This window comes from Dermacentor andersoni, chromosome 9 (assembly GCF_023375885.2).
Source record: "Dermacentor andersoni chromosome 9, qqDerAnde1_hic_scaffold, whole genome shotgun sequence".
Taxonomy (NCBI): Eukaryota; Metazoa; Arthropoda; class Arachnida; order Ixodida; family Ixodidae; genus Dermacentor; species Dermacentor andersoni.
In genome coordinates, this window is record NC_092822.1 from 40,624,923 (window position 1) to 40,652,448 (window position 27,526).

General features: G+C 46.3%; 1 protein-coding gene across 1 annotated transcript; it reads left to right on the forward strand.

Annotated features, from left to right (window-relative positions):
* The first annotated feature begins 14,147 nt into the window (after positions 1 to 14,147).
* Positions 14,148 to 20,184, forward strand: LOC126527640 (uncharacterized). Its single transcript, XM_050175451.3, has 2 exons — positions 14,148 to 14,539; positions 18,405 to 20,184. Exons 1-2 carry the CDS (start codon positions 14,243 to 14,245, stop codon positions 19,536 to 19,538), a joined length of 1,431 nt encoding a protein of 476 aa, XP_050031408.3. The 5' UTR covers positions 14,148 to 14,242; the 3' UTR covers positions 19,539 to 20,184.
* Positions 20,185 to 27,526: the final 7,342 nt, after the last annotated feature.

Here is a 27,526-nt window from a genome sequence, read left to right on the forward strand (position 1 = left end):
ATCGTAATTACGCCGTTGTTGTCAAGGCATTGACGTCATCGCCTCGCCACCAAAAAGCCTCCGTCACGCATTCGCTGTCATATCATTTTCGTCATTCCGTCGCGGGGCCACCGTCCTCGTCGTTCCAGCTTCGTCACCCTCTTGTCGTAATACACTCGCCGCAATTCGGTGTCCTCATGTGCTACTTGCCACGCTGCTGTCTTTACATCAGTGTAATCACTTCAAAATTGTCATTTCGTTGTCATCATGTCCCTTTCGTCATGTCTGCATCACCGCAGTTATTCCTTCTTCATTCCATCTTTGTCACTGTAGCCTGCCCTTCACTACATTCATCATATTTTCGCGCTTTCAGTGCTTGTGCTTATACGGGATGGAAAATTCCGTTCTCTACGCTTGAATTACCGCCAGTTACTCGATCTCGAAATTTGTAGACAACGTGCGCTTAAGAATGCATGCTTCATTTCTTGCGCACCCTTTCCGAAGAGGCAGGTGAGGCCAACGCTGGGATATCTGACCAAAGTGCAGGAACACGAATAACGAGAATAGATAGAACAGCGTTGTTGATAGGTACGCGAGGAAGGTCAAGTAGATATGAAATCTACGTCATCATAGCTGCATTACAGCTGACTTGCGACAACTCAAGCCGGATAAGAACCCAAGAAAGCAGTCGCCCCGTTTAACCAGTGCGAAAGAACGTAGTCGAAAGAACCAGTGCGAAAGAACGTAGTCGAGCTGCTACCATGCACGATCAGGGAACAAGTGTGGTGCACGTGTTGAGCGGGCATGCCGTCACCGGCGTGAACTGGAGACCAACGTGGTTTGCCGAAGACGTGCCACATTCGCGCATCTGTGGCCTCTGCCACACGGTACCCGAGAGGACGGTGCTGTTGCCGTGCTCGCACTTTCTGTGCGGTGCCTGTAGCGCGGCGAGAGATCAAGATGGCCGCTGCGTGTGCCCCTTGGATATGAAGACATTCGAAGAGGACGAGTGCTCGTGGATTGACTTCCCTGCCAGGAGAGCGATAAATCTGAAGGTGAGAGGTTAAGTCCTCGTTCTGCATGATGGAACCAGAATCGTAGTTAGAAGGTACCAAGCCCGAATAGTACTGCTTAGAAAACATTTTGTGGTGTCGTGTGGGGCTTGCTGCGGCGGTAGATATAAAGGCGACTGGAAGTTAACAATGAAACGGCGCTTTAAATTTCATTTTGCGTGATCAGAGTAAGAACGACGTATGTTTTTTGCCGTAAACTTGTAGGCAGAGGGTTTTTTTTACTTGTAGTCAGTCAGACGTTTTTTGTCAAGCTTTCGTCCTTCTTTCCCTTAGGAGAACCAGTTGCGTATATATGCTCCTGTACCGCAATAAAAGCTGTGTTGAAAGTTAGCGCTTCTCCTGGTTAGTCTTTGTGAATCCTCCTTTGAGCGCTATGCTTCCAGTGTAACTATGTTTTACCAACCAGCCCAAGCCTATACTCTTCTGATGACTTTTGGCCATATTTTTGAAGCGCCTGAGTATACGAACCATTATGATCCCTCGTGGCAGCAGTATTCTCTGACCGTCTACCTATAGATCATGTTGCTCTTTTCTTTCTTGCTTTCTTCTTTAATTTGCGCTAGGAAACTCACTTTTGCAAAAGCCCTTTTGCGCGGTCGCGCCGAGGAATACACTTGACATTTATCGACGGGAAATTTTTTTCCCGTTCATGCCAGCTATATCTCTTAGTTTACGCCTAAAAATCATATTGAGCCACTGCATTCACCAACTATCACGATGCTTTAGGACGTTCTGTATTAGTCATGTTGGATTTTTGATAGGCGGTGTCATTTGAGACACATCACAGCTGCACTTTTTCATCACGGGTCATTTTTTCGATGTGTAAAGTTACGTTGAGTCACCATAAGCAAACTATTTTCAGCCATAATTTTAATTTTCTGCCACGACTCGAGAACAGAGGCGGGATGTTTACATTAAAGCTCCATATATCCGTTATCATTCGCAGTCTTTTATGTGCCGTGGCACAAAAAACTATTACTAATCTGAGGACGTGTACCTCAAAACTTAATTTGAACACACTTATTGCCTTGAACATTGGCTCCCACGAAGCTGAACTCGCTCCATAACTGGAATCACCACATGCCAGGTTGGCTGATTGATTAGAATCCAGCGATAAGAGGGCTTACACTATATTGTCACGTCGTAGTGACGGTGAAGAAGACAGCAAAACTGTGATTGACGAAACTAACGTTTTATAGGGCGAACCTGTGCCCTCAAAAGCAGGCTAAGCTCAAAGAACAATGATAGCGACGAACACAGTCGGTGATCTTTCCAAACCTGATCAGCTGGTCAAGCACGTCGGCTTTTATACGTCATTCATCGAAGGTTCCAGACAAAGCGCTGGTGTCCGCGTGTGTTCCAGAAAGTTCTAAACCATTCGCGTCACGCATGCATGAAATCAGATTACACAAGGTTCGGTGCACCTAAGACAGCCGATAGAACCATCGATAATGAGAGCAGCATTCCGGGCAAGTTGGTAATCCATTGCTGAAATGATATTGCCCGACAAAAAAACGACACGGACGTGAGAGAAGACGACACACCATGCGCTTGGTGTGTCGTCTTCTCTCATGTCCGTGTCGTTTTTTTTGTCGCGCAATATCATTTAACCATGGATAACATTCGAGAAACTTCGGACACATGCAGATGCATCCTGAGCTGTGCGATAACATTTCATAGGCGGTGAAACGTGGTCACGCGATAAAGATAAACGAGTACCCATGTCCATATGGCGGCTGTTTCGGAATCAAAACCGTGACATCTCCCAAGCCTAGAAACAAACCAAATGAGTCGTGCTTACTGGGCGTCAGGGACCGTTGTCTGTTTTTGTTTCCCTCACTTCCACGGAATATGAAAAAAAAACAAGAACAATATCGTTGTATGAAGATAAAACAAAGGAGACGCCAACGAAGGCAAAAATTTACTTTAAAAACTTGACGTTTATCCCCTTTTGTGTATGGGGGCCCAACGTGGCATTTTTAAATTACTATTCCAGACTGAATATGATTTCGTCAAACTGTCAACTTCATCAAAGTCTCTGCGTGACGACTTCGTTCTAATAAAGCATTCTTTGTGCGGACATGGCTGTTTTAAGCGAAGCCATGCTAGAGGCAAGTATCTCACACTCACATACTGGCATTCCCATGATGGCGCATCACCAATTATGAAACTAGTATGCAGTAGCTCCTGATTTGCCACTGTGTTATAGCGCAAACTTTACAAAACCAAAGCTTAATGCTCAGCTCAGAAGTCTTAGTCTAAACATTATCACAAAGACGCACCAGCGATTGAATGCAAGGTCATGGGACGCAAATACGTATTTAAAAGGAGCACTATGGGGTGCATCTCCGTCAATATTTCCACCAGCGCATATGCTATCAAGGCACTTTCATAAAACAGTCGTCAGGAACCACCGAAGTCATACTTCTGTAACACGCTTCAGAAAGTATAGCGTTTTACTGCGTGGCATAGAAATTCGCGTCACGTTACTATGGCAACAAGTAATGACTGCGACAACAGCAAAAGTATTGGATCATACGAAATTGTTGCTAAAGCCGAAGAAGGATATGGTCGCCAATGCTTCCGCTGAGACGTCTCTAAATCCGCATCATTTATTATCTCTTCTTTAGCTACGTCATTACATAAATGTACATTTGAAATCGCGGCACGTTTGCAATCTGAGCAGCTATTTTTCTATACCGAGCTACGACAGCCCTTTATTTGCCTGAATTTGAGCCTATTACAAAGTTTACTTATTGATAGGTTCTGTTTGCTTTCGAATATATACACCCCGACTGCACCAGTGCTAACAGTGAGCCTTCTTTTCTTTGTTTCCGTTTAATTTCCAGGCACACTGCTGGAATAGGGCTGATGGCTGCGACTTCGTAGGTACAATCACAGCTGCATTGCAACACTACGAGACAGAATGTGCCCACCACGGCCTCAAGTGTCCGCGGTGCGAACGAAGGGTACTGCACCGAGACCTCGGGGCACATTACGTGGCGGGTTGCGCTCGAAGTGATCCCTATGCAAGCGGTGCACAGCCGAGTCTGCAGAAAAGTTCATTGACCATTCGTGGTGTGAGTGCCACGCTGGAGGAAATCACGTCCTTGAGAGGATTGTGTCACGACCAGCTGTCTGCTCTTCAGATAAAAGTTAACGGGCTCTTGGAACTATCCAAAACCTCGGATGCAGCGCGAAATCCGGATATCAGCCGCGTGGTCAGGGACTTGGAAAACAGCTTGGCATGCAAGTTGTAAGGAATAGCGGCCCAAATCACCCCTATGTTCACGCGTCAACTGAATGCCGGTCTGAATAAACTAAAGGCATTTCTCAGGGAACCAGGGATTGATCAAGTGCCTAATGGGCAGACTGAAATTAACAAACTCGCTGAAGAATCAAGGGCTCGCGAAACCGCCTACTTAGAGAAAACCACTGGTGTCCTTAGAGACTCTGAAACTAAATTGAAGGCAGATGTGAATAAAGTTAGGGCGAATATTTCTGCGACGCTGACGCACCAACATCGGTCTCTGGAAAGAGCAGTTGATTCTTTGCCGCGGAAATGCGTATCTCCGGAGAATGAAGAGGCCGCTGTTGTAACCGCTTCAGGGGAATGGAAGGTTCCGTGGCACTTGGGAAAAGAAGCTAATTCTGCTAAAGTTGGAAGTCTTCGCTTACGCATTCATGAGCACTCTAGAATTATTTCGCCAAGAAAACCAGCCACAGCAGATCGACTATTCGTTTGGGATCATCCACGCGATCTCTCGGTTGAGGCGGTGCCCTATCATGTCTCATGGAAAAGCGTAGGTACATCCACTGCCTACTATATGACTGTGAAAAACGCTGATAAACTATTCAACTCTAAGCCCGCCTTTTTTGCCGGGTGTATGAACTGGCCGAGTAGGGATATCTGCTTCAAGGTATTCATTTCCGCGTACAGGCTCTTTTCACCACGTTTATATGTGGAAGTGCGGTACATCTGTATGTCGGGGTCTTCTCACATACTCTGGGACGATTTTTCGCGGACAGCACTAAACAGCAATCCACACGATAACCTTTCCATCAGTAAAGCAACGCCGCACGATTACCACTATATAACGGTATTCCACATTTTTCTCCGATATTCAGTGTAACACAAGATAAGCTCGACGCGGGCGGCTTTATAAGAGACGGATATTTGAAGTTTACGCTTGACATTTTTATGAAAACGTGTTTCGGGCCCTGAACAGAGTTAAGCTATAAGTAAAGCTTAGTTCCAACCAATTCTAGTGCTTCATTCGCACACACAAAAAGCCTATCGTTTGGCTGCTATCGTTACATAACCGCCTCTGATGGGTTTGTTTCTAGCACCGAGAGTTTTGTACCAGCATGCATGAGCATTTTGACTCATATCACGGAAAGAAACTATTAAAATTTCTAGCGATTTTAAAAACTTCTCATGCATTTTTTTTTTACTTAACAGCACAAAGGCAAGAATCACGGCGCGGTTCGACAAATAGACTTCGGCCAAAAATGAAGCTTCGATAACGCGAGCCTTTTAAAGAGCTGTCCAGATATTTTCAAGTTCAGCTTTGTAACCTTTTGTTCATGCTAAACATGTTGGTGAATAAAGCACTGTAGTGAGCTTGTTACTGAGAATGTATAGAGGTAGGCTGCATCCTCTGCGGAGCGAGGCTAGCGATTGGCTGCGCATAACTGGACGCTGGACACGCGTGCATTTGTTAGTGTCATGTCGCAGCGTTGCGCATATTAATGGATTTTTGTGCACCTTCATATCATTTTGCGGTAATATTTTTTTTCTGTTTACACTTTTCAGTACATGGTGTCGTTTGAGCCGCGTATGTGCAGTGAAATAAAAGCCTATGCACGCTTCAGTAAAAGCTTTGCAGTGATTTCTTGGCCCAAGAAAGAAGATCGAGATCAAGAGGACGTTCACATAACAGCAGCCCGTGGTGACAGTAAGCGGCTTTTATACTTCCATACTGGCAACCTCGAAACCTGTTTCTATGTCAGAGCAGTATACAACAAATGTGGGAAATAAATGGGCACTGATAGAGAACATCTGGTTCACGTCTATTAGGCTGCGATTCTGTAATAGCAAAACCAGTGCTCTTAAATTTATAGGAGGAAGGTTGATGTCACAAAGGGCGCAGACACACACAAAAAAAAAAAACTAATTGGGACGTATCAAATTTCCAACACGAGCTTACTGCAATATCTTGAGTGTTGACAGCGTCTTCTTGCACTTGAATGATCGTTTCCTCATAAAATAGGATTAGGTTGCGTAATGAAACGATGAATGCATCAATCCAGCATGTTTGGAAAACTTTCATGTGCGTATAGCACCCAAGAACGATATTTTACTATCACAACCGCTACGTACGCTGACACAACGGTGGTGTGGTTCCAACGCGAAATGTAGCACAGTGAAGCTCTATCCATATTTAATTCTCCACAAATAAAGCTTTTATTCGGTAAAAGCAGTAAAATAGCTCTGAAATTAAAGTTAGCCTGTGTCAATCTTGCAAACATTTTTAGCAGCATTTAATACAAAGCCAGTTGTCTATCAGTGCTACAACCTACCAGCTACGAAGTTAAGCATTCCGGCAGTCTTTAGAATTTCTAACAACTTCGTAGTGGCTGCCTACCAACGATTGGACACCGACGTTCACTTGAAATATGTTCATAAACTTTCTGCCAGTTTCCTACCAACTATCTATAAGTACGTTAATTTAGACCAGCTGGTAGCATTGTCAGAAATTGTCCACCGATATTGAACCACCTGTCAACACCTTAGCATCATTCTACAAACACTCGTTCAGGCATCATCGTGACATTGTTTTTTTTTCTATTTTTTTTTTACGTGCCAAAACCACTTTCTGATTATGAGGCACGCCGTAGTGGAGGGCTCCGGAAATTTCGATCACCTGGGGTTCTTTAACGTGCACCTAAAGCTAAGTACACGGGTGTTTTCGCATTTCGCCCCCATCGAAATGCGGCCGCCGTGGCCGGGATTTGATCCCGCGACCTCGTGCTCAGCAGCCTAACACCATAGCCACTGAGCAACCACGGCAGGTCGTGACATTGTTAGCTATTTAAAACCTCTAACTGACAATTTCGCTTTCGACATTCTAAAATCATCGTCCACAATCACTCGGAATAGCTTTATTGAAATGTATCAAACGTTGCTAATAAATGTATATCAGACGAGACTTGCAACATTAAGTTAACCAAGGCACCAATATAATCCACTAGGATGCTTGATGGAGTGCCAAAAGCCGCAACTATCCAGTTTACTTCTCTGAAACCATCCACGTCGGGTCATCTTGTATGCATTGGAATGTGATCTTAATAGAGTACGCTAAAGTTATCTAAGCTTTTGACACTGCAACTGCAGACACCCGTACCGAAGCAGCCACTGTATAGAAGTGTGTAACAGTGAGGAAACGTTGCGAAGATTATGTAACCGCTTAAACATAGAAACAACAGAAACTGATCTGTAGTTGTGCAAAAGTGCCCAACATTCTCACTATTAGTTGAACCCCTGCTACATGAAATATCTGCACCTTAATGTGAGCTTGTTTCTAGGAAATTATGGGTTTTGTACCCTAGAAGAAAAGAAGGCTGTTATGTGAGAATCATCATCGAATACTGAGAGGTACGCTTTAAACAGGAAGACACAGTTGCTATTGAGGCACGCTCACAGGCGTTAAATCATATGCAAAAGATTCCGCTACCTATGGTCCTGTACTGCCTAAGCAGAAGAGGTCAAAGAACATGCATTATCAGTCTTTAGCTACCATTAACTAAATCATCACAGCCACTGTGAACATCTTGTGGTACTACACATCATGTGTGTAGCCACTTCCAGTGAACCGCACGACATTGGTCGTTCATTTGTGTGAGGCTGCACTATTTAAAAGATTTGATGGCTGTACAGTTCGCACTTGTAAGAGTCTGCCGAAATGACACCAAAGAAAATAGAAATCAAACATATCATTTTCATGAGACTTCAAAGTCAAGTATTTACCTTTTATAATAGGAGACAGAAAGCTCTCAGTTCAAAAAACTGCTCACTGCTGGTGCAGTACACAGTTTTGAAAGCCGACAGTGCCAATTTAGCATCATCATCACTCAGCGCGATGAGGCATGGCAGCTGGCAGAGTAGTCACAGCGAAGCCCACATCATTGATCAAACAAAACGCCGTCAGCTTTCTGAACACAGTGTTTTTTAGCTGTTCACAACTTGAGCTTCCACGTGTGAGTGAAAAGTGATATATCTAATGGCTGAGCCAGAACACAGCATAACTAACAAGAGCAGCGAAAGTAGTTGAACTACTGGTACAAAACACGACAAAGCACCACTACTACTCTCGGACCATGCCGCGCCGGTGCGGTGAAGAAAGCGATGACGACTGTGACGGCCTTTCCTGCATCGCGTTTGACCATTCGCAAATATAAGCGTATGCGCTAGAAAGGGCATGTTGTATTGCCCCATTCAAGCAAAGGTAATTAAGCCATTGAATGTGAACACTACATTTCCTCTTGGTGACAGGTGTGGCGGAACTATGGCCACATGAAGTTTTCAGTGCAATCATATAGAAGGTATTCGTGCTCCTTTCTTGTGGAAAAGCACTAAGAGGGAGAAATGTAGTCTATGGACGAGGTTGAGCAATAACCTCACAGGGCAGCCGACTTCAGCTTTTTGCATGATTCTCCTGCGACATATTTATAACCCCGAAGACGATATTTTCTTCATGTATAATAAAAATTGAAAAAGAAACACGTCTGATCGTGTAAATTACGTGGTTACTCTATTTTTCACCGCACCAAGTACCGAAACTTAAGAGGAAGCATCAGCTCGGGCCCAACTCCGACGCGGCCTATTGAAATACATGCAAAACGCAAAAACGTTTTTCTGAGATAACCACTCGACCGATTTTAATGAAATTTGTTGCATTTGAGAAAGAAAGTTAAATTCTAGTGACTGTTGGTAGCGGAATTTCGACTTAGGTCCTGAATTATGTTATAAAGATTTTCAAAAATTGAAAGTTTGAAAGAAATAGCAGCACGAAGTTTACAGATTCATAGCTCTGCATAAAAACAGATATTGAGGTTCTGTAAACGGAATCCATTAGATCATTTCAAGGGAACAAATTCGATAGTTCATTTTGTATTTTACGTGAATTTGTTATGTTGTTTTCAAGGGTTCTGCGAAAGCTCTATTTCCATATTATTACATTTTTCGAGATTCATGTGTAACATATCAATTTTGTCCGCTTTGGATGCACTATTAGATGCGATTCACAGAATTATCACTTTTTGTTGTTGAGTTACAGAGTTGTAAACTTGATAATTTCGTTTTTCGAAAATTTTCGATATTTGCCAATTTTTAATAAAAAATTTACGACCGAAATCAAAAATCCGCAAGCAACAGTCACTATATTTAAAGTTTTTCTTTTAAATGCAACAAACCTCGTCAAATTTTATGCAGTGGTTGCCGAGCAAAACGAATTCTCTATGTACATGTAATTAGATAGGAGCAACCGAGCTAAAGCTTCCTCTTAACACTCTGGACAATGACAAAGCCGATGGAGAGATCTAGAATCCGGGGAATAATAAAGTGGAACACACCCGCCACTGGGCTGAGCATTTCGCGCTATCCTGCATTGCTTTCGTGTGAGGACATACTAGACATTTCCTTGCACAGGGCTCTGTAACAGATCCCTCTTCCACGGCAGCTTTAATGGAACATGGAGTGGGCATCACACATTTCAAGATTGCACATATGACACCGTTTACAGCAGCTAAGTTCACTAGCATTCGAGAAGCAGTCCGTTGCATACAACGAAGACTTGCGAAATGGACACTATTGTGAATGGATGCTCGCGCCGCTGCGCTGACTCTAATTGCTGTCGCTCTTGGACGACTGCGCCAACTGTTGCTGCGCGTTTACTAAGCTGAACGGCTTCGGCCATGCACACAGGAGCCTCGTAGGAAAGAACTTCACTCGTTGGGATTCGTTTCGAGACTGGTTTATTTACAAAAGATAGATCGGAGAAAGGAGAAAGGAAAGAGAGAAGGAACACAAAATCCACGTTCTCTTTTGGCCGCCCCGAGGCCTTCGTCCTTGTCAGGGGCGGCCGCGCCTCGCACTGAGTAGGCGGTTTGTCGAAAAGCCGGTGGAACGGATCAGGCTGCTAGTAGAGGCCCCGTACGGGACGTGGTGCAGTGGGGCGCCTCTCGTCTGTTCGCCGGCTCCCTCTCTCTCTTGTGTCGTCGGTCCCCCAACCGCGGGTGGAAAAACGTATGGTGGTTGTTTGCGACTTCCAACAATTATTTTGTGACTCAAAGCCGGCACTCTAACTGACAAGTAATTATATGAAGCATGGGACAACGTATGGCGTTCTGGTTTACGACAACATGGTTCTATTTCCCGAGGCTTCTTAATTCGGGCATACGATCATGCTCCATTGGATTCATAGACATTGTGCAATAGATGGAAACAAACAAGCTGAAGCAAAAGCAGAAATGGCACACATTGACGGGACGATTATAAATATTAGAGTTTCCTGGTATGACATCAACGCCTTACAATACAATTCCTCAAAACTTATATGGCGTGACAATAGGACGCTCAGGGATGACCCCGATCACCGGCAAGAGCGCTTTGATAGGCTTGACGCTGGTTTGTGATTCCAGCTTCCACTTCGGCTGCAGCAGTATCAGGAAACCCAACTCTGTTGATCACGGTTTGGTGTGGCGCACACTCGCAGATACCTTGATAAGAGTGGACAGGGACGGAACCCTGATTGTAGAGTCCTTAAACTCTGGAGAGAATAAATAGCACATATGCTTCGCATGTGCCCTCTCAATATGCGGCTGAGTGAAGGACACCTAATTTTACTGTTGACCACTAGACTCGCGCCCTTTTTCGAATGAGAAGATTCTGAGCACTTGGAAATGAATTGATCATGTCTGACGTGCCATAAGACCACTCCAACAAATTTCTATGTGAGGTGGGCTTAGACCACGGAGCAAGAAACATTCAGGAGTGGAAACTCCGTTGTTTGCGGCGACCAGAATAGGTCACAAGCCCGCGGAGCCACTATCAGTCTGGCGGCACCTGGCGGCCGAGAAAGAAATTACCGCCGGTTCGGTTGCCAAAGCAACCGGTCGCGCTAGTTGCTTGCGTTCGGCCCCCGCGCGCCTGGCACAAGTTCTACTGAGGGTTGGGCAGTCACACGCGCCTCTGCAGCGATGGCCGCCTGGACAGCGACCGGTGCTACGCCTCAACCATTTGAGCACAGTAAAAAATAAAAGGCATTCTTTTCGCTGATCGCTATAATTAGGTAACCTGTAGCTTGCGGTTGTACGCGGCCCTGTTGTTTCACCCACGCGATGACTGACTGCATCGATGTAAGCGCTGCTGGCATTCGTCGAAAGCAAACATACCTTCGATTTCTTTGAGCATATTACCAGGCTGATTTTCGTCAAGCTCATGGGCCTCACACGCTGTGTGAACATCGCTGACGTTCACCGCCGTTGATGTTCCTGGCTTGTCGTATACGCTCATTCTTGATCTTTTAACGGTAGCAGGACTGATATTTGATGACGCTTCCCGGTGAGTCCGCTTCTTTTTCGGGGATGTCAAAGATGCTGTAGACGGAAGAAAGATGCAAGGAACAGCCTCTGGACGCAGTCCAGGTTTTTTTTATTGGGTGGTCCAGGATTACCTCGCCTCTAAACTAGCGTAGTATTTATCCCGTCTCGTCATGTTGCTCGTGAAGTGCTCCTCACAGACGTAATCTCTCCATGCGAGCTGGCGGCCATCCCCAGAAATCGCCGCAGCCCTTGGGTGCAGACTTTCAAGGTCATTCGGAGCTTTGATTATGCTCACCTTTTCCCTCCAGGAGTTGCACTCAGTTTTGCAGTTTTCAACGAAACTCTTGCATCCCATCTTACGCTAGCACATTCCAAAAAATGGCATTTGCGCGTAGCAGCCCTGTTAGTATTACGGTCCTCTAACAGACACGACAAGAACAGTTGGTGTTTGACTTGTAAGGGCGCACAAACGCAACGTTACGGCGTGCCCGCTGAAGCGAACGTCCGTGTCGTCTGCTTGTCGTCTGGTTTGAGCGGAAAACGCGGGTGCCGCCGAAGATAGCGCGCCCGAGCTGTCCGCCCGGGCGTCTGTTTTTTTTTTTCCGCTACGGTTTGCATGACGCGCCTCATGGCGCCGCCACTGCATGCACCCCCGTCAGCGTATGCTATTTTTGTGACTTTATCTGGTCGCCCGCGCGCGCCCTCGCTGACGGGAGTTTCAATTCCTACATATTCTTCCTCCGTGGCTTAGACTCTCGTTTCAAGGACTAGTGTGCTATGAACGCTGTGTGAAAGGTGTTTGAGCGATAATGTTTTGTATGGTCACGATTACTTCTCAGCGTAGTGCGTCTATAGTGCACATCGGCGCCCTAGACTACGTATGAATAGAAGCTAATTGTACTATTGCATCGTCAGCTGTTCTCTCATTTCCCCTTAACTCGGTAAGGAGTAGCAGGCTAGAGACACGCTCTTCTGGCCGAAACTCTCCTCCGTTCTCTTCATTAACATCTTCTCCTCCGCCTAGGAAGGTTAGTTTGTTATGCAGGACGGTATAACCATCTATTTTTGTTTATTATAGGCTTTAGCGCAGAGTTAAATCGAGGTGACGCCAACCGCTTGGTGAGTTTTATGCTGGCACTTTCCCTTTCGACAAAGTCACTTATATTATTTCGAAATGCCTTTTTTTTCTTTATTTCCAAAGATTGTCAAATTAGTTTCGGCAAAATTATGACCAAAATCAGCTACGTAGTACGAACAGAAATATTCTAATTCTCTGGTAATATTGCCATAATCCCCCTTCTCATGTAGAGTTAGTTCTTTTCCTGTTTCTTGGGTTGGCCTATGCGTAATCCTTAAATGCCATGAAAAATAATATGATAATTTAATACGTCGAGCCAAGTACGTAAGCGAAGATAAATTATCAGAATGGGAAGCAAGCAAAATGTTTCCTTTCCAATACTTGCTCAACTCAACAGTTTTTTTTTCTTCGCATGCGCCACATTTATATTAGTGCTTTTGCCAATTGCTTCACACTGTTTTTCCTTCTTGCGGTGCACGGGGCTCAGGCCCTTCGTTCCCTGTATCCATTTCTCTTTTCCAATCAAGAATTGTGAACTTTTAGATAGGTTTTGCATGATTGATCACTTCGGTTTGATTCGCGGGACCTTTCGAAAACATTCTGTCGTTGGCGGGTTTAAGGTGAGAACAGGGACAATTTTTTTTTGACCGTTGATAGCAGGGCAATGGCACAGATTGTGCGCTATACTTTCTGACATACATGAAAAAAATTGCTACATGGTGCTGCTGCCTATAACAATAAATGAGTAAGTGCTTGTGCATGAGAGCCAAGTCACATATATTTGGCAAAATGAAGTTGCTTCACGACGAGGCGATGCTACGGTTCGAATGCATGGTAAAGAGACTGTGCGATACTCGAGGAAGTCCCACTCCGGAGGTCTGCAGGCGAGTGAAGTTTCCGTTTTTTCTCCCTCTTCCGTTCCGAATCTGTCATCAACACCGCGCGCCACGGTGAGAGAGAGAGGTTGTGAAGGGCGCACAGGAAACGTGGGTTGGTGGGGGGAAGGCAGAGGGTAGTGTTTGTTATGCCTCCGGCGCCCGACTCCGCGCCATCTGGCGACGTTATGTGCGGTCACGTGATTGCGAGCAAACGTATGCCTGGGCAATGCCTCCTTTACTAGATGCCTGCCGCGTGAGCCGAGAAGCTGGTTCCTGCCCCTGTCCTCTTTCCTCCTCTCCACCCGGGTCGGGTGCGAGCGCTGGCTGCGGTGGCCGCTGCAAATCTAAATCACGCAGCCCTGCCTCCGAGATTTTCACGGCGTCTTTCGCGATCCCGGAGGCTGGACCCGCGGTCTCTCGTGAAGCCATTGGTCGAGCGCGCGCCAGCCTAGTAATCGTCACTTCCTCCGCAACAGGAAGTACGTCGGCTGCGAGCGCGGTCTCTCCGCGACTACCCGGAACTACGGGAACCTCCGCTCCAATAGGAAGACTTGCGACGCGGCAGGTATCTAGTAAAGGAGGCATTCGCCTGGGTGAGGCCGTCGAGGCCGTCCGTCTCTATCGCCACCATGCCCGAACGCGGTTGTCGGGCTCTCCACCGAGTGTGCGACTCGGTGAGCGGCGTGAATTGGCGCCCGACGCGCTTCGTTGACGAGTTGACGTTGAATCTTTACGCCTGCTGCGTCTGCCAAGTGATTCCGAGCACGACGGTCCTGCTGCCCTGTTCACACGCTCTCTGCGAGCAGTGCCGGGCAGGCTCTGTCGACAAAGATGGCGGAAGCGTCTGCCCCCTGGATGGAGAACCCTTCCGCGAAGACGAGTGCCAGAAGTTGCAGCTTCCGGAGAGGAAGAAGCAGAAGTTAAAGGTGAGTATTTCTCACTTCTTTGACAGTGAAGAGAAATTTCGTAGCCGCTGGGAAACATTACTGTATTGTGTCTTGTTCCTTCTGATGTCAGGCGTTTCGAGTCCCGTTGAATAGGAGGGGACGGATATATAATATTGATGGCTCGAGGTGTATCGATGTGTGGCCCGCTATGAAGGCGCCATGTCACGCCACTGCGAGGTGTATGGCCAGGAATCGCTTCCCCATTTGCAACTGCTGATTTGCTGGGGTTGCCACGTCTTTGGGAGGAAAGGTAGCCGAAAATTCCGGAATGTAGCCAGAAGGGTCGCCAAATGCAGCAAGAGCTTCATTTGGTAGCCAAAAAAAAAAAAAAATTGTCACGAGGCGGCAAACCAACATTGCAAATTTTTTAAGCGAGTATAAAGAGTAAAAGGCAAAAAAGAACTGTAGTTGTCTGCTGCACTGATGGCAAACGATAATAACAGAACAAAACAAATCTTATCCCATATTATTGTACAATTACCATAATGACTAGCTGAGGTTTTTTGATAATTTTTGCCGCACAGTTCCACCTTTTCTCATAGCAAAAGCGGTGTCGCTAGTTTCTGTACATTAAGCTCCCTGCACTTTGCCATTGCACCACTATGACTTCGCTCTAAGCGTCCCCATTCAAACTGTATCAAATCTCGCACGCTGTGCCCTCCCTGGCGTGCAATCACAAGGATTCTTAAGAAGCTTGCATAGTCCCGGTAACTCTAGTCTCATGGCTGCCATGACACGTTTTTGGTTGCTGCAGTAGCTTCTGGCACCAAGAAACACATGGTCTTCGAGATCCGCTATCGAGATAACCGTTGCTGCGGCCGAAATTATGACACCACCAATTGCATTCGTTCAATGCAGCAGGCAAAAGTGTTGCCTTCAAGGTTAGCTAATTCCTGTCACTCAGAGAGAGCTACTTCAATTATCTGTCCCTGACAGTTGTGGCTGCCCGAGGCGGTTGTTTCAGCCAATAAACGTTGCGTATGAAGCGTCTCGGGCAGTCCTGGTCAGCCCTGGACGAGTCGGAGAGGCGCACTCATGCATATGGTGGGTATGATATGTTTTAATTTGCTGGATTTACTTCCGCCGCTTGCAAAACACGAAGGCATGGACTTCGACATCTGGCTTTACGGGTTGTCGCTTTGAGGGAACCGTCGGATGATGTGTGCGATTTGGACACTACCTGTACCAATTGCCACCGCCAAAAGTAGGCATAGGTAGCCAAGTCACCACCTACAATTTTCGGCCGTGAAATCGTCTAAACGTAGGCAATTTGCCGAGAAGTTGTTAATCCTGGCAACCCTGCACCTTCCCCTGCAACAGCGCTATTCTCAGCCGCTAAAACCGCCGACGTTCAAGTGACCGCATCCGGTCAATTGAAATTAAGTAAGCTCACAAAGCGTAGAAAACTTCAGCGACTCGAGCAGGCAAAACAATAGCAGTGCCGAGCGGAACCACTGAGATGCTCGACAACCACCTATTTCTTTAAAAATAAATGGTCAATATTTATAAGGCGTAAAGAATTGCATCTCCAAAATATCTTGTACAGTTCATGTCCTCCTGAGGGCCGTTTAAATTGTACCTTTAAACGCAAAATGATACCCCCCAAAATAAACAATAAAAGTATATTCATTCAGAGAAAGGGGGAATCTTGCCTCACTAATTGAGAGCGATCGTGCTTTACTAGGCACCCACCTTTCCAGGCCCCTGCTTTATTTTATTACATTTCCAATGCAAGCTAAAATGACAATTTTGGAACTTTTTAAATTGTTAATTAAATAAAGTTATTTAATAAACGTAAATTGAGGTACGGCAGCCTCAAACGCTTCTCCAACGCCCTCTCCGGAAAAGCGCAGTCAATACCAGCGCTACCCGTCATTGCAGTGAAGATTAATTGCGAGTCAACGGCACCGTATAAAGTAGGATGAGTAAACTATTCTTTTTTTTTTATTGCGATAGCAAGTGAATGGACACTCCAGGTGCATTTCTGCCGTCGCCGTCGCCGTGAGGTTCCGTATAAAGTCCAAGGGCAATAAAATCCGTCCCCGCTCACCGTATGCTGCAAGTGCAAATGGAAGCGTGCGAGAGTGAGCTGGCGATCGCGGCTCAATCTTACTCGGCCCGACCAATCAGCGTACCCGGGCAGCCACACACATTAGGCCGGGCCACCCAACTTGAAAGCCATCTGCGACGGGTACAGAGTCCGCGCTGGGCTTTTTTTTCGCGACTTCGTTCACGTTGATGCGAGAGGCAACACGAAGGTTACTGCGCCGTGTGCCTAGGGCGCTACCGGCGCGGACATACAACTATTTTTTCATGACACAAAAATTCTGTTTGTGCACAACGATGGCAATACAAGAAAAGTGGCGGAATCATTTCATACACTGAGAAAAGGCGGTGGGCTTGTCAGTCAGCCTTCCGTAACCGTTATCTTCGAAGGAAATGGGCTTGCTGAACCGGGCTGAACAACGGTGTTAATCTCAGCCGCGACCACGAAGCAGTGTGTCGGGAATGACAAGTGATTTTATTCAGATTGAGCATGCGCGCACGCTTGACGTAGGGCTTTAAAAAGCTATCGTGTTTTTTTTCTTTTTTTCCAATAAGCGCAGTATTAAGTCAGCTGCCGTGTGCGTCCCATCCTCTATTGTGCTGTCCGGTGTTCGTTTTTAGCGCTGTTTTTTAAACATTATTTTAGTACCGCCGTTACATGCCAAATGCTGCATCTTCATGTACATGGAAGAAGTAGCCATCCCCTTGTGCTTCCTATGGTAAAAACCACAACTAATTGCCTAAACGTAGACAAAGATTAAAATACGTATGTGTAGTACATTGCTATTATGATGCTGCATCAATGATTTTCAGCTCAAAGTTCCTTTCCACCATCTGTGACAGCACAGAGGACTGAGATCAATTTATTCGCAAATTTGTTGAAAGCGGATGACAAGAATATGAGTACACCACATCTGTGCAGTTCCACCGCACACCGGACTTTAAATCCAAAATAAGTATCTTGAGTAACCGCTTCCGATAAACGGTACAAAAAAAATGTAAGCCAGTACAGAATATAGTGTACAATGGAGCTTAAGAGAATGTATGTATGCAGGTTTAAGCGAACACTTTCAAAAATCTTTAAAGGTTGCCTATGGCAGATATCACAATTCTAGTTTGTGAGCTAGTCAATTCGAAGCGGCGGACAATACTTCCACAAACAATTGAGATGCAAAACTGACAAATTAAAAAAACTCGCTAAATAAGGTTTCATCTAATTGCATTAGGGCCCATATTGCAATTAACAAATTCTAGCCGCTGAGTTCGCACGGCGGATCGACTTGGAACGAATGTTTAAGATGACACCAGTTTCGAGATAAAAATTCCCGAACTTTGCGGAGAAATGAATTGGCGTTCCAGTTAATTTGTTAACAAAACGATGTTTCATGCCCTGAAGCACACAAGTAACTGGTAACGCCAATGCATTTTTCCGCAAAGTCTGGGAATTTTTATCTCGAAACTGGTGTCATCTTGAAAATTATTTTCAAGTGGATCCGTCTTGCGAACTCAACGGCTAGAATTTGTAAATTGCAACATGGGCCATAAGATAATTATATATAAAGTTACTTAGTGAATTCTTGTTAATTAGTCGATTTTGCATTTCGATTTCTTGTGCAAGTAGCGTCCGCAGTTTCGAATAGACCGGCTCATAAACTGGAATCTAGTTATCGGCCACAGACAACCTTTCAAAAAATTTGAAAGTGTTCGCTGAAATGCCATGTATATGTAAACATGCATGCACATTAAAAAGCAAAGTTTGTTAACCACATAATCTGCTTGATTTTCTTTTCAATTAAAGGCCCACTGCTGGAACGAAGCCCACGGCTGCGATTTCGTCGGCCCCCTGGCGGCGCTCCTGGGACACTTCGAGGCAGAGTGTGCCTTCCACACTTCTCCGTGTCAACGTTGCGGCGAGAACGTTCCCAACGCTAAGCTGGCCGCCCACTACATGGGCGGGTGTAGTACTAACAACTTATCATCTGCGACGCTCGTTGAGTCCTCGACACGAGGTGAAGCCGCCGCCTCCTCCTCCGCTACCGGTGACGTCACTACGACTGCGCAAGGGATCGAGGGCAAAACAGGGAACCGCTACGAAGACGAAATCCCGGCGCTACAGAGCCACGTGAACGAACTCACGGAGGCTGCAACAACCCAAGGCGCCCAGCTGCGAGCGTTAAACGCGACACTAGCGCTCCAGACTCTGAACGCCAGCGTGGTTGCGGCCGCCGCAAAATTCACGGACGCTATCGGCGAGGCCTCGCAGCTGCATCAACGCACACTCGCTTCGAGAGAGGAGGAAAGCTCTCGGGCACATGATGCTGGGGCGATTGCAAGCGCAAGCTATTCGGGCGCAAGGCCGCCAAGGCGGAAGGAGGCGACGGCCATCCTTCAAAATTTAGAATTCCTCGCTGCCCAGTCTCTGTGGTGCCTCGAACGCCTACTCAAGGTACACAAAAACCCACAGTACCTACCGGAAGCTCGGTCGTCTGTGCTGTCGCAAAGCAGAGAGAAGCAGGCGTCTTCCCGGGAGAACACCTGCACGCTTCGTTCCGCGAACACTAACGAAATCGTTTATCTCGTGGTTATATCGGGCTTCTACGAACTGCTACACTACTACTACGACCGTACCGTAGCGTGTCGGTTGTGTCACGGAAACGCGTGGTGCACAGTGACTTACGGTATATTTAGTGTAGCCGAGGGTGGACAAAAATGGGGGCTGAGATTAGACTGGGAGAATAGCTGTGCAGAGAGCAGCTACTTGCCGCACGTCGTTAACGTATCGGAAACCAGCGTGCCGTCTGTTCCTTACTGTTTGAAACGAGAAGAAGCCGAATGCGACGCGCGGACGCAAGTGTTCTATTACCATTACTCCGTGAAAAAAGTACTTGACGGGAAGCTGAGATTTCAAATCGTCATACACGACTGCGAGTGAAGTAGCTTGGCTCGTCCCGTGACGCGTCGGCACTTATCCCACAGTCCAGTCTTGCCGTGTGGGGCTACGAACCAACTCTTGTATCCTGCTGGATGTTGGACAGTATACTGGTGTTTTATTTATTCCGAGAGAGATATAGATAATTGGTTCTTGTTGGTCTATTATTGAAGAATGCTTTCAGTTTCACGAAACTACGCCGTTATAGCGGCAATTTGTGACCGTTTTTCGGTTTTTTCAGATATTGCAAATAAACTTCCAGGTTCTCCTTTTACTCATCCAGTACGAAACGCCGGGGGAGTTGAGCCTGTCATTTCTCTTGCAGCGAACCTGTTAAAGCAGTACTAGCGCAAAAAGTTTGGATTTAGTCCTTTCTCTTGTAGTAAGTAGCTAATGCCTAACTGTTTTTTTAGCTAATGTGTTTTTTATATGTAACTTGGGTTCCGTGTCTATATTTATTTTGCCACTCTACTAATTTTGATGTTCCACAATTTTTAATGTGCGTTCATGCCTGTGTGTTCATCTGCTTGGTTCCGCTGCCTCTCGGGCTCTGCCACTCAAGCCCGATGAGGCTTTGGCAGGCTGGATGTTTGTGCAATTTTTCCATACTTGGCGCAATAAAGTATTATTATTATTATTATTATTATTATTATTATTATTATTATTATTATTATTCAAAGGAGGGCGCCATATCTCAGTTGAGGTGGCTACTAGAAAAGAAGAAAAAGATGGTGATGGCTGTGGACGTTCTCCCAAATCTTGCAGTTCGCAACGGGTGTCCACATTTGTGGACACTTTTTCTAAAGCAAAGTACGCCTCAACGGAAACTTAACGAGGGATTGCAATCGCGCTCGCGTATCGCTCTGCATCTTGGTTTAACCTGCTTCCAACGTGGGGCGCATCATTTCAGATGAGACGGCCGTTTATAAAAGAAATAATGAATTAGCGGCGAGCAGATAACAAGATGCTTACGCAACCTCTGTCCACATACGTGTGACGGCAAATGCCGGCATGCGGCAGCGCGTGCTCTGTATGAAATACCAATGACGATACAGCCAGCGTCTCGAATTTTTTTTTTCCTTTGGAACGTAGCTATTAATTAGTAAACATGCAAATAAAAGTCCCCCCTAGTACGCCCCATTCGAACGGACAAGTTATTTGCACTCTTTCCGGTTTTTTCCCCCCAGCAGTCTGTAGTTTTTTATTCCTCACGACGCATTTTACCTAGGCTCCACTTTGCAGGTCCGCTACGAGTTTGTACCCATGCTGCGGTGATTGGCTGAAGGCGTGATGCAGCACCGCAGCCTACGTAGGAGGCACGACTAGCGGCACGCAATCAGACCCGTAGTACTTCCGATGAGTACGAGGAATGGAAGGATGCTCACAGCGTTTCCAACATGTTTCACTATGTTCGACGCTTTGAGGAGAAGTGTTTTGCGATTGTGTTGATTTGTTTCTGAACAAGACACTTAAGAAGTGAGATACGGCTATCCGTATTTAACATACATCCTGCTTCGTGAAGCAGTACCTCGCCTTCTCGTGTATCACTGTTCAGGTATCTCTTTTTCTAAATTTATCTATTCTTCCAGCTGGAAAGCTATGACGACTGTTCCCGGTATTTTTACAAGGTTTCAAACGACCAAGCTATGTGTCATTTACATAGACTTTCACATTTAGGCATCCATGCAAGGTATATCTGTTAGGCGAAAATGTGATTACACGATCGTATACTGACTTGACATTTTCGACTCTAATTCATACATATTTAGTGTAATGAACGCCCAGCACCTCCAAAATCCACAACATATGTCGGTAAGCGCCATAGGGTATTAAATAATTATATTTTCTAATAACCCGATTCGGTTTTATGTCTCGTAATGTGCGTGTGTCATGCCGACGCTGAAATTGTTCATACGATAAGACTACATCAAGGTATGTGTAAGCTGGTAGCTAAAAGCGCACATGTGTAGAAAGTGGCGGTGTGTTACAACTGTCGCCATCTGTGTGTCGTGGGCGGAACTCCTACGAAAAAAAAATAATATAGAAGAATCATGACGCCACACTCCGCCCGTAGCAGAAGTGATGTCGAGCTCTCATGCTACATGGCCCGAATGTTCGAACTGTTCTCCGGCGAGCCGTCTTTTTCTTATTTCGTTTCCTCATCGCAACTCGCCTAAGCTGACGCGGCAGCGTGCCATTATATTATACGAGCGGATTATGTCTTGAGGCGAGCTAATTACAGTGCCAGAAAGGTTTCAAAAAGCTATTGCACTTATATTCGCATACATCTATCAATCCAGTATCCATAAATAAAAAAATATGTCTCGATAAATGAAAAGCAGATGTCCAACGCATACTCCAAATGTAGCAATATATGCGAAGCCTCGCACAGTCATTGACGCCCTCGCAACTGTGTGCGACACCACGCGCTCGTCACCAAGAGTTATCAGACAAGACTGCGCTGCACCATATTATCACTTATCAAGCATTTCAACCTGCTTATTCGGCTGCCTCTAGTGCATTCACAGCCTGTGTTACGGAGAGTGAACGAACATAACTAGCCGTTTCTTCGCGCAGCGCCACTCATTCAATGTGACGGCGGGACCCAGCGCGTCGGATGCACCAGTGTGAACGCGCACATTAACGAACAGTCTACACTCACCCCTTTCGCCGACGAATACGCCTGCTGCTATCTCAGGTAAAGCTTGAAGTAAAGCACACGCCTTGAACAAACACACAAACAAATGCAAAAAAAAAATACTTGCGTGACACCACCGGGCTCATGTGAGCAACGCTATTCGGCATGACACAATAGCTGTACCGAAGATTGCGCAGGCCAGATATCTCTTGCACTAGGAGCAATGGTCGGTAGGGGTCGCTAAAAACCATTTAATACATTGGAAAATAAAAAAATGAACACTTCCTGTTTTAGTATGTCAAACTTATCTTTAATCAAGTGTTACTTTATTTTATGGTATTCTGATTAAAATTTTTTGAAATTAGATTTTTACACAGGTTTTTTTGTATCAGTGTTTGTCCCCTCCCCCTCCCCGCTCCCCTTCACATAGCCGCGCTTCAGTAGTGCTCCGCTGACTCATGTCTCCGGCAAAAGTTTTGCCATGCTCTTAGTATATTTGTCACCAAGATTTGCAACCTTGGTTTATTTATTTATTATTTATTTCATAATACTGTGAGCCTTTCTCAGGCTCTGACAGGAGTGGAATCAACAATACGTAGTACAACAGGTTTGGTGTTCCGGAACATGAATAATAAGACACATAGCTTACATAAATATTCGAATCAAAAGTGTGCAGAGCTGTAGAATCATACGATACATGACTCATTATCAATAAAGCTATGGCTACAGCAAACTAACAAAAGGGACTGCTCTTCAAAGAAAGATTCAACATTCGCAACAAAAGCATCAAGTAACACATAATTCACAATATGGTGGGGCAGGTTATTCGATAGTTCTATGAATCGAGGAAAAAATGAAAATTTGAATAAATCACATCTAGCAGCAAATAGTCGTATGCACATGTCGCGGTTGATTCTTTTGGGGCTGTGGTGAGGTGGCTCTAGGTACGCATATTTAGTTACGGTGATGCAATCATAATATAGCAAGAAAAGAAATTTCATACATGCATTTCGTCGTCGGCATTCTAACGTCGAGATGCTAGCCCCTTTTACGGAGAAGTGTCACGCTATCGTAGTGGGAGTAACGGGAATAAATAAAACGGGGTGCCAAGCTTTGAATTCTTTCAAGTTTCGTTTTCAGATAAGACTGAGGGGGTTCAGAACTATGGCGCTGTACTCAAGAATGGGTCTTACTAGAGTCTTATAGGCGTTTAGTTTTACGTGCGGGGTTGCCGCTGACAATTTTCGTCGGATGAATCCAAGTTGTCGGTATGGTTTTGTACATATGTTATCTATGTGAGATTCCCAACTCAATTTTTGAGTAAATGTTACCCCCAAGTATTTTACTTCCTTGCTATGCGTCACAGCAGATCCTGATAAAAGGTAAGTAAAATAGATAGGCATATTTTCCTTGTCATGGTGACGTGTATGGTGGTGTCATGTTTCCTTGTTATGTATATCTAGGAGAGTTGATTGTTGGGCTAGTTGGTTTTTGCAGAAGTGAAAAAGTAAGTTAGCGCAATAAAAACCACAGACACAAGGAAGGTGGTGTTGGGAATCGCACCGCTGGCACGAGTTGTTGGGGTCTCGGTGCTGACGCCCGTTATTGCCAATGGGTCGCAAGCCCCAAGGGTAGCGTTGGCCTGGCGGCCTGGGGCACTGGAAGCATCCGAAGGTCCCGGCAAAGCATGAGAAGACTGGTAACAGAACAACTTGTTTATTCTAACATAGCAAAAGAGCGGCCGGTCAGTTCGACCGAAGTGGAGAGACGGGAGAGCACGTAACTCAACAGTACAAATCGGAGCCTCTCTCCTGGCGTCCGGGGGCAGCTGCTCTTATACCCTCGGCGTCGCGGTCCAAAAGAGAAGGTCACGGGATGAAGGTCACGGGATGAAGGTCACGGGACGGCGGAGCATGACCCCACGACGGCGCGAACTGTCGGGCCGAGAGACCTGCTGAACCGAGTGTAGTGACGCATCGCCAACCCTCACCCACACGACGGCGCGAACAGTTGAGCCGAGAGACGTCCAGGCTCCTCATTCGGGGAACTCCGCTCCCCGGCTGCCGCGCTTTGACAAGCGAGGGCACACACACACACACGCACACACGAAGACACGTGGCACTGAAACACGCCTGGACACGCTTGGCGGGCAGGCGTTGCGGCGGCGTCGGACGGGCCAAAATGTCCGCCGCTTTGAACAAAGCCCCGGCGTCCGTTGCATCCGCGCCGGCATTACCACGCGTTGTAGGCGAAACGTAACAGACCGCCCCGCCGGGGGAAGGAGATCCCGATGGTCAGGGGACTGCATCCGCTGTCCGGAGGGATGTCGCTCGATGATGCTCATAACCGAAGTCGGGCGTCCTTTGGCGTTTCTTGAGCGCAGCGCACAGAGAAGGCCTCGTTCTCACGTTCCGGTGCACACAGGACACTGCAAAGTGACTTCGGGAGAGTTGACATTTTTGTTCTCGTTTCCGGCAAGCGTTAGAACCACGCCAAAAGTCAACCGCTCAGTCAGCAAGCACGGCACAACCCTCACTAAGCCCTGCCAGGCTCTTTCCCCTTTTATACTGCTGCCTAGTTCCTTACAGTAGTTTAGCAGCACTCAGAACGCGTCCACAAATCGGAAAAATTGCACTAAAAAGCACATCATCACTTTGAAACACTACACAAAAGCAATAGGTTAAAAATCCTGCCTCAGGAAGAAAAACATCAGTAACAAGCAATTTTGAGGCTGATTCCCACGTTAGGGGCTTCGACTTAAGCCATCGGCGTTACCGTTGAGACTCCCCTTTTTGTAACGCACCTCAAAGGAATATTGTTGCAAAGCGAGGCTCCAGCGCAGGAGGCGGCCATTTTTGGGAGAGATGGTCTGCAGCCATTGGAGAGGGCAGTGATCCGTCTCAATGATAAACCTCGAGCCAGCTAGGTAACATGACAATTTCTGAACGGCCCACACGATACACGCACACTCTTTCTCGGTGGCGCTATACGCCTGCTCACGACTGGTCAGCTTACGACTAGCATACAGGACGGGGTGTTCTACTTCTCCATTTTCCCGTTGGCACAGTACAACGCCCATGCCTCGCTCACTAGCATCACACTGAACAACGAACCCTTTTGTGTAGTCGGGCGATCGTAGCACAGGCTGGCTTGTTAGGGCGCTCTTTAGGGCGCTAAAAGCTCTTTCCTTCGTCTCATCCCAGACGACTGTTTGCGGCTCTGTCTTTCTTAGAGCATCCGTCAAGGGAGCCGCGATATCAGAGTACCTGGGGATGTACCTCTGATAGTAGCCGGCGACACCTAAGAACGACCGAATATCGGTCTTCGTACGCGGTTGCGGGAAGTCTCGCACAGCGGCCACCTTTATTTCAGAGGGGCGGCGACGACCCCGACTAATCACGTGTCCGAGGTAGGCCTGTGCTAACTGGCACTTGGGAGCCTTGACTGTCAAGCCCGCATCGCGCAGGCGGGTTAGCACTGCCCGCAAGTGCGCCATATGCTCAGGCCAGGATGCGGAGAATATCGCTACGTCGTCTAGACGTATCCAGCTTTTCTGGACATGAGGGTTTAGTTCGCGTGAGTGCCACCACGTGGCGTACTAACCTTAATCTTTTCAAACTTCCCGCGATGACGCGTGATGACGTCAACCAAACAAAATAAAAAAATAAAATAAAAGCTATCCCTGCGCATTGAACTTCGCCACAATGCTTGTCCCGCCGGTGTTATCAGTGGTCTTGATCAAGCGTATTCGCTCGTCGCCTAGAAATTACTCGTCATCCTAAGAGCGTTTAGTCGCGACGAGCAATGGTTGATTCTGGGCTTTTGATGCTTTTCTTTTCTTTTCTTACTTTCTTTTCCTTTTCTTTTTCTTTTTTTTTCATTCTACGGAGTAAAGAAGCTAGCCTAATCGTCAGAAGTACTTCGGGGCAGCCTTTTTTCAGTCGGCACACATTGTTAACGTCCGAGCATCGCACAGCGTCTACTAGAGACGCCGTCGTGGACGGATTTCGATTTTCCACTATCGAATTCGTTAAGGTGCACAAAATTATTTCACTAGCGACATTGCAATGCGCCCTCATGGGCTACCGCCGCAGCTGCAAATCTAGATGTGCTTAAGCATTAAGACATATACATGGATAAGTTGGTTTTTCACCTTAACACAAAAGTCACGATACAGAAGTTGAGCAAACTGTTCCTGTGTCGTCGCAGGGTGTGAGACCGGGCTAGTTGGTATTCCATGCTAAAGTCACTAGCGCAAGAGTGGACACGGGACACTAGAGGCGACAAGGATAAGCGCAAACATCCAACTGGGCGCTTGTCCTTGTAGCGTCTTTAGTGTTCCCTGTCCACTCTTGCACTAGTCACTTCAGTTTTTGTCGTCGTCCGTTAGCATGCTATATCCGAAGCTGTTCGTAATATTACGTCTACATTTACTGGCCACCAGGCCAGGTACACCATTGGGTACGACACATACAGTACTTGCAGTTAGTTTCCAAAGTCGTCTCCTATGGCGGTTGTCCGCGTGCGTGAAGCAAGAACGACATTTAAAATTATTGTGCAGTAACATATGCGGGATTTGTGTGTTCTCCACATTCTCTACCATGTTGCCGTTCCGCCTTTATTATATAGCCGCAATGTAGACTAGCAGCTATCGAACGCCATAAAGGCTATCCGCATACTCAAAGACCTCGCGCACAACTCCTGTCGCTTAATTGTATTCAAGAGTTGTGCGAGTGCCCAGGATATCCTTAACGAATGTTACATAACACATTATGAGGTTTTACTTGCCAAAACCACGATTTCATTATGAGGCACGCCGTAGTGGAGGATTCTAGAATAATTTAGACCACTTGGGATTTTTTAACGTGTGCCTAACCTTAAGTACGCGGGTTTTCGCATTTCACACCCATTGAAATACCGCTGCCATGGTTGGGATTCGACTCGAGACCTCGGGATTAGCAGCCAAACCCAATAAAAGCTAAGCAACTACGGAGGGAAGGAATGTTGGCAGTAGGAGGAAGGTAACAGCCGGAAGGTGAGACAATTTGTTCCAATCCTCATTGCGCGAAAATCGGTACCATCTGTCGAAGAATGACACCGTAGAATGCACTGTATTCAATGAGTGGAAAAATTATGCTAATCCTATGTATGTGCGAACCGATGTAAGCAACGCTTTCTGCGTTTGTTGTCATTGTCATGCGCAATCTCCACAGAGTAGACAGGCACTCTCCAATGAAATGCTGCCAATGTTTGCCTGATTACGCCTGCCATTGTGATGCAAATAAACGGGCGCCTTCAACTCTTTTTCTCAGAAATAAACGCTCAATGAAATGCTGACGTGATCCTAAACAAG

Excerpts from the sequence above, each read along its gene's own strand:
- LOC126527640 (XM_050175451.3), top strand. The coding sequence starts at position 14,243 with ATGCCCGAACGCGGTTGTCGGGCTCTCCACCGAGTGTGCGACTCGGTG. Across the intron at positions 14,540-18,404 it reads GGAAGAAGCAGAAGTTAAAG|GCCCACTGCTGGAACGAAGC; the intron begins GTGAGTATTTCT and ends TTTCAATTAAAG.